The sequence below is a fragment of the Pelodiscus sinensis genome, chromosome Z, assembly GCF_052426305.1.
Source record: "Pelodiscus sinensis isolate ZL-2025 chromosome Z, ASM5242630v1, whole genome shotgun sequence".
Lineage (NCBI taxonomy): Eukaryota > Metazoa > Chordata > Testudines > Trionychidae > Pelodiscus > Pelodiscus sinensis.
In genome coordinates, this window is record NC_143085.1 from 38,832,510 (window position 1) to 38,846,480 (window position 13,971).

A 13,971-nucleotide genomic window follows, 5' to 3' on the forward strand; every position below is an offset into this window, starting at 1 on the left:
CAGGTTGCCCCTGTTTTGGGCCAAAGTCCTACTCTGGTCGGCTCTGCCAGAGCAAGGAGACTTGACTGCCACTCAGCCTGGGAACAGGCCTGAGCCTTTTTAAATGGTTGGCTGCCCTGCTCTGCCCATGGGCCTGGGCTGATGAACTATTGCCCAGGCTGGGAATGAGCCTGAGCTTCCTTAAACTGTTTGTTGTCCCACCCTGAGCTAGGTGTGGGCATCGTGACCCTTGCTGAACTGAGTATAGACTGCAGCACCCAAACTGTGGTGGGCCTGCCTGAAGCAGGGTTGGGCTGGACTGCTAACTGGTCTGCTTCTAGCATAGGGAGGTAGCTCGGCCTCCCTCCAGACTTGGACCAGTACGCTGCCTAACTCCCGTCTCCAGTACTACAGTGCCATACAGGCCGAATAATCAGAGTGGATGAAGGCAGTAAAGTAAACATGACCTCTTTGAGTACCTCAGCTCTCCAGGTCTTATCTGAGAAATTAGCTCCAAGTGGCCTGGCTCAGTAGAGTTCCATCAACCCAGCAGTGGCCAGAGGCCCATAGCCAATGAACAATACAAAAGGATTGTACTAAGTCTGGGGCATGTCCAGAAGGATATAGAAAAGATCTGTGCTCAGCTTGGTCTTCTTCAAAGATGTGTTAATCAAATATGGCCATCAGCTAAACCCTGAGCAGCCTTGCCCACATGCTCAGGGTTTAGCTGATGGCCATATTTGAGGTCGGGAAGGAATTTTCCTCCAGGGTAGATTGGCCAAGGCCCTGGAGGTTTTTCGCCTTCCTCTGTAGCATGGGGCACAGATCACAGCTGGAGGAGTCTCTGCATCTTGGGGTCTTCAAACTATTTGAAGGCTTCAATATCTGAGATATAGGTGAGAGGATTATTCTAGGAGGGGGTGGGTGAGATTCTGTGACCTGCATTGACCTGCAGGGTAGTGAAGCATTGGAATGGGTTACCTAGGGAAGTAGTGGAGTCTCCATCCCTAGAGGTGTTTAAGTCTCGGCTTGACAAAGCCCTGGCCGGGTTGATTTAGATGGGATTGGTCCTGCCTAGAGCGGAGGGCTGGACTTGACGACCTTCTGAGGTCTCTTCCAGTTCTGATTCTATGATAAGGGGATGGTTGGATGAAATAACATGATCTTGGTAACTAATTGACCATTCATTACCAGTTGGAAATAGGTCAATGGAGGGATGATAGGAGTTGCTATAGGGAACTTTCTGGGTGTCTGGCTGGTGAGTCTTGCCCACATGCTCAGGGTTTAGCTGATCGCCATATTTGGGGTCAGGAAGGAATTTTCCTCCAGGGTAGATTGGCAGAGGCCCTGGAGGTTTTTCGCCTTCCTCTGTAGCATGGGGCACAGATCACAGCTGGAGGAGTCTCTGCATCTTGGGGTCTTCAAACTATTTGAAGGCTTCAATATCTGAGATATAGGTGAGAGGATTATTCTAGGAGGGGGTGGGTGAGATTCTGTGACCTGCATTGTGTAGGGGGTCAGACTAGATGATCATAATGGTCCCTTCTGACCTTAAAGTCTATGAGTCTATGAGTTAATGGTGTGAAAGGGACATGGGAGTTAAATGACACACCAATGAACACAGACTGGGAGGTTCTGGACACCTGTGAGGAGGGAAATTTCATATAACAGGGCCGAAAAGGGTTAGAAATGCAGCCAGGTTAAGCTTGGGGAAAAAGAGATTCATGTATCCCAAAGCCTCCTAATCTTTCCTTCAATTCCCTCTGCAAGACCCACCTCTGCAGCAAAGCCCAGAAGAAATCACTGAACTGAGAGCTCCAGGGATGGCTGAGGTAGGTGGCACTTGCCTTCTTTATTACCACAGCAACAATGGGTATTTATTTGCCCTCCCATCAACACACTGTGGTTACCCGCCTCCCTCAAAGGAAAGCTCTGTGGGGCAGGTTCCATGCTGGTGCTATGCCCAGCACCAATGGGGTCACATCCTGAGTGAAGTTTCTGAACATTAGCATAACAATCATTAGTACTAATGAGGCAAAAATAATCCAAAGGAGTCCATGGAATGGAGACATGTGGGAGAGCAGCAATGCTGAGAGTCCTAGAGGCCAGAATGGCCTGCAGCAGAGGTGTGAAACTGCAATACGAACAGACAGCAAAAAAGGCCATCGCAGCTTTGAGCTGTTGACACAGAAGTGCCATATCACTGAGCAGGGAGTGGACAGTCTCCCTGCAGTGTGATGGCTCCTAGAATGAGGCACATTCTTTTCAGGGCACTTCAACCCCACAATGATATTTACAGACTGGGGGCAGTTCACCAATGGGTTGGGACCAAACAATGAAGATGTATAGAGTCTCCTGACTCTGAGGAATGTATTGTGCTGCAGTCTGGTGAGAGCAGAGCACACCATGCAGACAGAAGGTGCTCCAGGCTAATACCCGAGGCATACAGCAACACTCGCTTATCCAAACACATTGCAAAGAGAATGAGGAGCCGTATGTATTTACGGCACTGTTGTAGGCAGCACTGCACCACAGAATAGAAGAAATGAAATTATCCTCATGAGATATTTGGCACACAGAAAAAACTCTGGATTAATTTATTTTGGAGGATAATGAGAAAACACCAAAAGAATGTTTTCATTTTGGGCACCGGTTGGCCTCTAAGCTCCAAAGCTCCCAGCAGCATCTGATCTGCTCCATGCTCCTCACACCAGCAAAATGCATTCAACAAAAAAAGAGAGTGAAATCCCCAGCCCTGGAAATGGGGCTGTAATACATAAAGGGGGCAAGACCCAATGAGGGATTAAATTATCACATGCACCAAACCATCTCTATCCTGGTCAAGGAGAAAGGTGAATCAGCACCCTGGTCATCTGCCTCTTCTGGGGCCTTTGTTCTGGGACACATGAAAAATGAGAAAAGCTTCGGCAGAACCCAGATTTGTACCCACAAGGCTTGAAATTCACAAAGTTGTTTACCGAAAGCTCTTGTTGAGCACGTGGGGCACACTGGTACCGATATTGTGGGATCACCTTGGAGGGTTAACTGAGCCTATGCTGTTACAATGCCAAGGTTTCCAGACTGCCTTGCACTGGGAATGCTTGTGAAACATTAGTACACTTGTGTGTGGACAAGAGGAGTTTCCCAGGGAATAAGGTGTTTGACCTCTAGAATGGGGGTGAGGAACCTAAGGCTTGCCTGGATCTGGCCCCTGAGGCTTAGGGCTCCTCCACAGCATAGGGGAGCCCGCGCTGGTGCTCCAGCTCCCCCACTGTTCTCCCCATAGGGATGGAGCACACAAAATCTTCTAGCTTGGACCCGACAGATTTCTGTGAATCAATGGCCCCCGACCCAAAAATAGTTCCCACCCCCGCTCTGTAGAATAGTCCCCGACTGGAGATACCGGTTCTGGATGGCCAGCACAGAGATGCCAGCTAGGCATTAACTCTCAGACTGCACAGTCGGACTTCCCAGAAACACAAGAACAGCAGTTCATAGAAAAAAACCAAACCCCTCTTTCCCAATATCCCCAGCTGTGCCCCACTGAATCAGACAAGAGGCTCATGTAGTTTGGTTCCTGGCTGGAAGAGTCCCACAGCAGGTAACTCAACAGAAGTTGTAAAATGCCTATAATATGCCCTGCATCTTACACAGGTTTTCTCCAGACTAAAATGCTGATGCGGCATCAGCTTCCAACTGAAATCAGCTTCCCACCTTCCTTGGAAAGGCTGAACAACAGCACATCTGCAGTCCATGTGACAATGGCTGCTTTGCTTACCTCGCATGGGGGATTTCATGGCAGCTTCCACCATTCCAACAAGCAGCTGCAGACTCTTGGGATCCTGAGCCAGCCCAGATGCAAATGCTGCCAGTGCGTCCGCATGGCGTCCAAGGTACTGAAGGGCAACGCCCTGTCGGAAGTATGCCTGCAAGCCCAAAAGTAAGGAGCAAGTTATTGAACTGATGTGATCCCAGAGCCCAAGCCTACCTGACCAGGGAGCTAGTGTCAGAGAACATAGAAGCTGCAAGAACACGCCCAGGTATCCCTGCATCATGTTCAGGTCAGGCCAATATTGGCTAATCTAAAGCTGTCCTTTGGCTCCCAAGTCCCCCACAGAGCTGAGGAAACCGTCAGTGTGGGCTGCATCACTTGCCCAGGCCACATCGACAATTATCACATGCTGCTCTGGTGTCTAAAATCAAAGCCAGAAACAAACAAAGGTTTTCCCTAAGAATTTCCCCTCTCCCCCACTGGCTGCTTATTTCTTTGTGATCACAGGGCTCATAGAGCTTGTGAATGGAGATCCCCATCTCTCCTGCCAACAGAACCAGAGCTTCACCACCCAACAAGAATTTTGTATTAACAAAGGCCAAAAACCGCTAGGACACAGTGGTAGTAAAATCATTGTCCAGAGCGTTTCATCAGAACCCTCCCCTTCCTTCGATCTGTATATACAGCCCACCTCTTCCACCATCCCAGCTCAGTAGAGGTCCAGACGCGCGCCCTGCATTCAGTTCCCCTGCCTCCATCACTACCAGGGACATGTCGGCATGCTCATCATTAATTATATTTTACCATTTTCACTCATCAGTGATCAGAGACTGATCCTCTATTCATTGAGTAGCTGACTCTGGAATTCATTCTCCTATTCTTTGCCCAGCCTTGTAGTACTGGAGTCTGCTGACCTTCCTGGTGAGTTATAGTCACTACTGCATTATGCTGCTGTGTTGGTAGAAGTGGGTTAGGCAGGCAGCAGAGAGCTGTACCTGCCTGCACACAAACACTAACTCTGACCGACACTTCCCCACGCTCAACGCACACACTTCATTTTAATGTGTTCACAGCCAGTTTCCTTTACTTTTTCCATTTCACATTTTCTGCAAGTCTCCCCAGAGGCTATAGCAGAAATACACCTCTACCTCACTGAGATTCAAGGGAAGCTGCAATACTTATAAAATAAACCTCACTTCTCATTTCCAATCCCAAACCTATAAGTACTTGCATAGCTGCAAATAGTTTCACTGGCAAATCCAAGATCTGGAGGTTCCCAGACAGAGTAGTGGGAGAAACCTGCTGTAACAAAGGGATAGCAATAGCAATGACTTTCTCAGAGAACACCTGAATCTCTGTGCTTGGGCATTGGTGAGTAAGGGATTCACTTATAAAATGATGGAATATTTGTAACCGTTATGTCTGCACACAGATTGCGATAATTCAGGAGCTTCTCCTAGTTTTTACAAAGATTTACTGTTCACAGGTAACCCTTTATTGTTCTCACCAGTAAATATCTCCTTGCTGCTCGCTCTGCCACATTCAATGCACTGCCAAGTCTCTGGGAGGGGTTACACAAAGCAAGTACAGTTCTGGTAAGAGGAAACACTCTCCAAAGGCTCTGAGAACAGGATGCTGCCCTATCAACTCCACTTTTGTCTCTGGCTCGTGAGAGTCTTTAGGCACAGGCTCACCCTGCACTCTCAGGCAGACCCCCGCCTGCTATTCCTTCCCATTTGTAATAGAAACTAATCTTGTGTTCAAGGTACATTAACGAGGGCATGTGTGGAAGCCTTTTTTACTTAAACTGGATAGATCTGCAATTAATATCCAAAACGACTTTTTATTAGGGCTGTCAGGCACCTTCACAGCCCAGATTATGGAGGCAAAGATTAAGAAAAATAAAAAATGACATGGGAAATTTATAGACATGAATATATAATCTCTTTCCCATTAGCAAGCGTTGATTGGTTCTATAACTGTAAATGAATTAGATGGAGGCAAAATTCATTTCATTAACCTTTAGTACAAATGTGTTCTTATTGAACCAGACAACTGCACTGGAAACCCAGTTCCGTGTTAATTCGATTACAGGCTTGATTTAAATCAAAGAGAAACCCAAGCAACAAGAAGTGTGTAGTATGCAGTGGCCACCACTGTGTGATCTCAGAATACTATCTCCTGAATCACCATGCGCACGCTGGGGGGGGTCTCTGTTTCCGCATGTAGGCTTAGTCTACATCTAAAAATTAGGTCAACATGGCTATGTCACTCAAGGGTGTGGGAAAAACACACCTCTAACAAATGCTGCTACGCAGACCTACTCTGCAGCCCAGATGCAGCCATAGCACATTAGAATGCAACTGCTGTTCCCACACCAATGAAAAACCTGTTCTCTCCCTGTAGGCTACATCTACTACAGTATAGAGTTATGCCAGCACTGTCTCCATAGTGTAGACACAGACTCAGTTTCCCTTCTGTATAATGGCCAGAGACACTTTACAAGCCAGTGTGGCTGTGTCACACCAACTGGGCTGCAACCTCATTGCATGAGAGAAGGGACCAAGAAAATGGCTTCTGTTTACACAGAAACCCGAATAATCAGCAGGAGTGAGAAAGGCTGCCCAGGAAAAAGACAGATTGTTCAATGGAGGTGTTAGCAGAATAGTATGGTTAGACAACTGGCCCGGGGACTCTTGTCCTCTGACATAGAATTGCTTGACTTGTACTGAATAGTGAGCCAGAATATGATCGCTGTGGATATTCAAAAGGCTTACAGCACAGGCCTGTGCAGGGGTAGCCCTGCAGCCACAAGCCATTTAAATCGGATCTCGCTGCCTAAGACACTGCCTGGAAATTTGGTGGCATAGGCAGCAGGATATAAATAGAAAGTGGCCAGATGCAGTCTATCGGCCAGATTGAAGTGTTAGGTGGGCCCTTGGGCCACATGGGAAAATCTGCAAAGAAGAAAGGGAATTAATCCCATTTTTGGAGAGGAAAGGGAAAATGAAAAAGAAAGTGATCAACAGCCACAGCTGAAGACATAGATGAGGGGCTATTTTCCAGGCCTCAAGTTGGAGAGAATATTCCTATGTCTCTGTAAATGACACTTGTTTAGGTTTTATGAGGAGCACAAGCATGCTTTCCCCATTAGCACATATATGATGTTTTTATTTAGCAGTGATGCTTTCTACCTAGCTTAAACAGCAGCAGAATGAAGTACTACAGAAAGAACGAAGAAGTGGCCCAACTGCAGGTGTTTTCGGAGCTGTGGTTCCCCTGGTCCCAACCATGGGTGTATTACTGCTCTTGCCAGTTTCTGCACCATATTTTCTAGGAGCACAGAGGCTGTCACACTGGATCTGACTAGAGGTCCATTCAGTCCAGTATCCCATCTCCATGAAAGGCCAGAATCAAATGTTTGATAGGACGGTAAAGAACCCGCCACAGACAAATATGGATGATCTGCTCCCTGGGAAAGCTTTCTCTGACTCTTCAGTAGTCAGAAGACAGCTCATGGTCTGAAGCAGAAGGGTTTAAATTCTTTCCAGAATTCATGAGGATGCTTTTGTTAACCACATAAATGCTCTTTTTTTCAATCCTGCTGAGTTTTTGACCTCAATGCTATCCTGTGGCAATGAGTTCCACAGGCGAAGTGCGCATTGTATGTTTTGTACCTGCCACCTCTCAATGGCCTTCACTGAGTCCTTAATCTTGTGCTAAGAGGCAGAGCGAATAACATCACCTTCTCTATCTTCTTTCTTTCATACCTGGGTCGTTTGTGTTTTATCATATTGCCTTTTATTCATCTCCTCTGTGGTAACAATTTCCAAAATTCTCTTCACTTGATCATTTTTTCATAGCCCTAATCTGTGTTTCCATCTATGAATCCATCTATTTTCATCATACTTTTCTGGGAGAAGGGATGATTCTGCCCTGGCCCTGCAGAGAGATTCCTAGAGACAGAACTGTACTTTAGCAGTAACAAAATAATGAAATATTTAACAGTGAAACACTGCCTCTTTCTAAAGCCTTCCTTCAGGCATGGCCCTTAAGTGCTTTATCAACACTACTGAACTAAGTCTCCAAATATTCCCGTGAAGCTGCCCAGGTGGAGGAGCTGAGGCACAAAGACATGATGACCCCAGGTTCCAGCTCACTGTCATTACAAAGAGGGAGGTTTTGCTCAGGCTACAGAGAGGAAGCTCACACACAAGTCTCAGAACTCACACCAGAGGCCCAGCTTCCTGCTGGGTCTGTCATACTATTTACTGAGTGTCACTGTAACTAAATTGGTCAATCAGGGCACAAACCATTAGCCCATTGTCTGCTGCCTTTTGAACAAAAAGGTTTATTTCAGCACTGCGCAGGACCTCGCCACAGCTTGGGATAATGATTAATTGAACAAGCCTCTCCACTCTTCCTCTTCTGCACATTTCTTACCCTGGAGTCAACTGATTGTCTCCTGACAATTTGCACATATTTCCCTAATATCGCTTGTACTCCAGAGTGGTGCTGGGGGTCACTTGCAGCCTGCCCACAGGAGAGAGGAGCGCTCATTAATCAGTGAAACAGTCTAAGTGGCAGTGGCAGTTCTAACGAAGCAGCAGAGAATAACTAAATGCTGCCTTAGTAACGGGCTGAGAAGAGCTTAGTGACTGATGTAGAAGTGAAACTCCATTAACAATTCAAATTAGGAAATATATACAGAAATTCGAGACAAGTTAAAATTACTCCTTTGTTGGGACAACCCAGATATAATGGAATCCTATGAAAACAAGTATAACTAATAAGTCCAGAAGACATTCAAATGACACCCAGCTGATTAGCTTCTGCTCAGCCCACAGATCTGTGATCAGCCCACAGCATGTGTTTCTACTGGTGTTGCACTTCTGTATATGCCTCAGAGCACATAACAAAATTTATTCTGCACATGAATGGAAAAAACGGAGGGAACATTGATGAGGAACTGTAGTCCCCTGAACTGCAAGCCTTGGGCAGGTGCAGCATTTGCCCATCACCACCCCCTCACAACCACACTAGCCTGCCAGAAGCTGGCCCCCCCAAACATAGGGAGTCAACCTTTGCCTATGATCAGTGCTTCATTTTGCAAAGCAGCTCAGGACTACTCTGCCATCCACATCTTTAAGGACTCTCACTTTATCGTTTGGATATTGTGTGACAAGCACTTCTGACCCGTGTGAAGTTCTAGCCCTTTTTCTCCACTAAGTGTACATCTCTAATGTGCCTCCCTCTGCCATTTGATTCTCTGGCTCTTGAAACTCACAAACCCTGGGCTTCCAGAGGGAAGTAAACAGTTAAAAAATATCATCATTCTGAAGCCTTGAATTCAGAGCAGTACAAGCAAGATACTCCCAGTCTGAAAGTCTATTTTCAGGTCTTCCTTGACACAAAAGCCTGGGCCACTATATTTCATCTATATGTTTAAAACTGATTATTCAGTTCTTGTTGTGACTTTGAAACAAATTCAGTGGAGATGTAAGAGTTAAAAATAGCCTTTGAATGAGTAGACCATTAATTCCCCTCTTCTTTCAGAATATACTGTGCTGGTAATAGAAACTAGTTTTAGAAGTTCTACACAACTGAAGATAAAGACTGGACAGCAACATGTCATTAGCCGATGTAGTAACTCCATTTTTATTGTCATATCGTGTGAGGCAGAAGTGGGAAGGATGTGGCTTATGGACCAGATCCAACACACCAAACTGCTGGATCGGGCTCGTAGGCCGTCCCACTGGAACCCTCAGGAACAGAACAGCTCCTTGCTGCTTTAAGAAGCTGGCTGTTCCCTGTGGCTCTCTGCTCTGGGCAGGGCAGACTTGGCACTCTGCTTCTGCCCCCAGCACAGTTTCACAGGTCCTATTGCCTGGTTTCCTGTCAACAGGAGCTGAGAAATTGTGCTAGAGTTGGGTAGCATCCCTCTGGTGTCCAGAGCGGAGAGCCACAGGGAGCAGCCACCCATTTTGAGCAGCCTGTGGCTGCAGCAGAGAAGAAGCCTGCCTTGGGATCCTACAAGGCTGCTGGCTGGGAGCTGCCTATATAAAAGCCTCCCAGCCAGAGCCTGCCTCTGGCACCCCACCCCCTCCCACACATCAACGCCCTGCCCCAGGTCATCACCCAAACCTCTGCACCCCCTCCAGCTCTTCTAGGTCACAACTCAGCTCTCTGAGACCCCACACTCCATCCTACCTCTCCCCCAGGCCAGAATCCTCTTCTGCACCCATATCCCCTTTCAGACACTGCCCTCCAATCTTCTGTCCCAGATCACAACTGCCTCCTTCACCCAACCTCCCTCTCAGATCCCACACTCTCTCCTGCACCCCAGTTTTCTACCCTGAGCTCCCTTCTGCACCCAACCTCAATCCCTGACCCTGTACCTCCTCCATAAAAGTGCAGCCCTTGATCACTTACCAAAATCTAGGAGTGGCCCTTCCCATCAGAAATTATTTCCCACCCTTGATGTAAGGAGTACTAATGTCTCCAAAAACACGAGTTCACTTAAGAAAACGCAGAAGACACAACTGATGTGTTTGAAATTTCTCTGATAAAAGTCAAAACACCTTCCCCAAGTAGCAGTGGAGTCTCTTAATATTCAGAGCCAACTGTGCTGACTTTTTTCCAAAGTATGCTGAACAAGAGAGATAATGATGTGTACAGCTACGAAACATCCTCTGTTACTATCACTACATTCTGACCACAAACTCCAGCAAATCACATATGCACACAGCTGGTGCCACAATGAACTGAGATGGAGAAGTGGAGTGTGGAAACACAATGTATTCTAAAAATCAAACCAAACTGTATTTTTCAACATGACTGGCTTTGGACCTTGATCTGAAGCAAACATAAATGCTTTGCCTTAGCCATTGTATTTACTTATACTTTTAATTACATATATTGACATTTTGTTTAAAAAACGTTATTTAGCTTGCAAAGTCACACATTTGAAAGTTAGGAAATGCCAGATTAAAGGGTTGACTGGGCAAACTTAATTGTGTCTCCTACTGTGTGAACTCTGTGAATTGAATGAGGTAGGGTCCTGTGGGGAAAAAATTGTAATTGATTGTGTGACTAAAGACTGTATCACAAGATATGTGCAGCAGAGACAGAATTAAAGCTGCACGAACAACTATAAATCTGGCAATTCCTAACTTTCAGGTGCTGGACTTTGCAATCTAAATAATGTTATTTTCATGTGCATTTTAATGTGTGTGTGTAGGGAGGGAGTGGTGGTGGTAATGGTGGTGTGGGGAGGGTGGTTAGGTGGTATTGGAAAGGATAAAATACAACACAATTATGGGGAACATCAGCCCAATTATGGGGAACATGCTACTTCCCCAAATCATGCATCATCATCAGGGTTGTACCTTGAACTTCTAAATTGAGGCACAGGCTGCTTTCACCTGAGCTAAAGGAACACACGATTGGCTGCCAGCAGCAGAAAAAGGGGTCAATGGGCTAGTGACACTGTGTGATTGGTCCAAACATCATTTTGGGGAAAATCTGGCCCAGCTCTCTCTCCCTCCCCCTCGGGAGATGGAGGTCCACTTCCTCCAATGGGAGGGTGGAAAGAGCTGATGCTGGGCCTATGTGCTGGCTCCAAAAGCAGAGGCTGGCCCAGCTCTGGTTTTTAACAGTTGATAACTCAGGGTACGTCTACACTACAATGTTAATTCGAACTAAACTAATTCGAACAAATGCGTCTAGAACTAAAAACTAGTTCGAACTAGCATTTTGCTAATTCGAACTAGCAAGTCCACATTGAGTGGACTCTGAACAGGGCTTAAGGATGGCCGGAAGCAGTGCCGGCAGGGCATCAGAGGAGGACTTAGAGCGTGGAGCTGCTGTCTCAGGCTAGCCGAGGGCTGCGCTTAAAGGGTCCCGACCCCCACCCCGGACAGACAGTTCTCAGGGGTGCCCCGCTTGCAAAGAAGTTCTGGCTTGGAGTGCCCTGAGTGCCCACACTGGGCACATCACAGCACTCGGCCATCAGACCGGCTGCACTTGCTGCAGGCTGCCATCTGGGGAGAGGGGGCAATCGGGGGGCTGCAGGAGAGCTTCCACCCCCAGAAGCCCACAGAGCCAGCCCAGTCCTCCCCATCGGGGGCTCGTACCCCATTCCTCCCTCACCTCCTTCCACTTACCCTTCCCTAGCCCCCCTTCTTATTGATGTACAAAATAAAGATAACATTTCTTCCAACATTGACTCTGTCTTTATTGAACAAAACTGGGGGAGTCTGGGAAAAGGAGGTGGGAGAGGGGAGGGCAACTAACATGATCAGGGGTTGGGAACAGGTCCCAGATGAAGAAAGGCTACAGAGACTGGGACTGTTCAGCTTAGAAAAGAGGAGATGGAGGGGGGACAGGATAGAGGTCTCTAAAAGCAGGGGTTGGGTGGAGAGGGTGCATTCAGAAAAGTTCTTCCTGAGTTCCCATAAAGAAGGACTAGAGGACACCAAAGGAAAGGAATGGGTAGCAGGCTTGAAACTAGTAAGAGAAAGTTGTTTTTCTTGACAAAGCAAATAGTTAACCTGCGGAACTCCTTGCTGCAGGAGGCTGTGAAGGCTACAACTAGAACAGAGTTTAAAGGGAAGTGAGATCAAGTCATGGAGGTTGGGTCCATGGTGTGGTATTAGCCAGGGGGTAGGAGTGGTGTCCCTGCCCAAAGTTTGTGGAAGGCTGGAGAGGGATGGCACGAGACAAATGGCTTGGTCACTGTCTTCGGTCCATCCCCCAGGGTCCCTAGGGTTGGCCGCTGTCGGCAGACAGGCTACTGGGCTAGATGGACCTTTGGTCTGACCCAGGACGGCCATTGTAAGCTCAGGGCTCAGGTTCGGGGGTCTCAGTGGACCCCCTTGATTTTCATGCATACCTGCTCCTGGGTGGCCAGGCTGGCAGCTCTCCTGCCCTAGACGGCCACTTTCCTGTGCCTAGTGCGGACCTCGTGGACAAGGTCCACGATGTCCGCACTAGCCCAGGAAGGTGCCCGCCTCTTGCGGTCCAGGGCAAGCTCCCGGGAGCCGCCAGCCTGGTCCCGGGAAGAGGGGGTGGGCTGGGGGACATCGGGTGGGTGGTTCTGTGCCGTGCCAGGTGCAGGGTCTGCTGGCTGGGTGCTGGCAGGCTTGCACCTGGCACGGGCACTGTAGCCAGCCCGTGCCCCTTTAAGGGGTCCGGGGCCGGGAAGGGGGCATAGAGTTTCCCTGGTGTTGGCCAGAGTGGCCACCAGGGAAACCTGGGGAGGGCTAGCCTCCCACTAGTTCGAATTAAGGGGCTATACACCCCTTAATTCGAACTAGCTAGTTCGAACTAGGCTTAATCCTTGTAAAATGAGGTTTACCTAGTTCGAACTAAGCGCTCCGCTAGTTCGATTCAAATTTGAACTAGCGGAGCGCTAGTGTAGCGCCTATTAAAGTTAGTTCGAACTAACGTCCGTTAGTTCGAACTAACTTTGTAGTGCAGACATACCCTCAGCTAAGCCTGAACGGAATTTCACTGGCCAAAGAAAAGGAACTGGCCCTGTTGAAGCACTTCTGCCCTACCAGATATAAAGGGCCATCTGCAAACAGGGGGGATATGAGAACTTCCTTGTGTTTTTTATAGAGGGTGAAAAAAATCTTTTATAATGAAAGGTGTTAAACAGCCTAAGTCCAGGGACTGCAACCAATAACACATTTTAATGCTTTGATTATTAGTAATTGCCTTGCCTGTATTTGTTCTGTCTCTCTTATTTTAAAATATGCACATTTTGATGGAAATCATTTGTTTGTGGCTAGCATGACAAGAATGTAGAAGAACAAATATTGGTCACTAAGCAATAAACTAACAACTATCCTTCCTAATTGAAGATAAAAATCAATAGTTCCAATAGCTTTTACTTCACTAGGCAAGTCTTCTGGTTTTCAATGTGAGTCATGCACACAGCAGAACAAGCAATAGCTTACATTACATTATAAAAACCAGGGGGTTGAATTTCACCCAGTTGCATGCTGCACTGTTTTCATTTGCCAGGACATCCTTGTAAGAGTCTCTCTTGATTGGAATGAGATTTACTGGAGAAATAGTTTAAAGATAACAAGCAAGAGCCAACACAAAGAAAAACAAATCAAATTTTTAAGCAATAACAACAGTTACAGCAAAAGAACCAGCCCCACTGCTGGGAGACTTAAGTCTGTTTTGCTTAAGCAAACAATTGGGATAAA

At 47.1% G+C, this 13,971-nt stretch overlaps 1 protein-coding gene across 7 annotated transcripts in view; it reads right to left on the bottom strand.

Annotated features, from left to right (window-relative positions):
* The window catches only part of TTC28 (tetratricopeptide repeat domain 28), a 585,613-nt gene that overhangs the window by 184,134 nt on the left and 387,508 nt on the right, over positions 1-13,971 (bottom strand). For all 7 annotated transcript variants that reach the window (XM_075898909.2, XM_089775262.1, XM_075898911.2 and 4 more), the window contains one exon: positions 3,758-3,905. In XM_075898909.2, the coding sequence (XP_075755024.2) occupies positions 3,758-3,905 (148 nt within the window). The remainder of the gene's footprint in view (positions 1-3,757; positions 3,906-13,971) is intronic.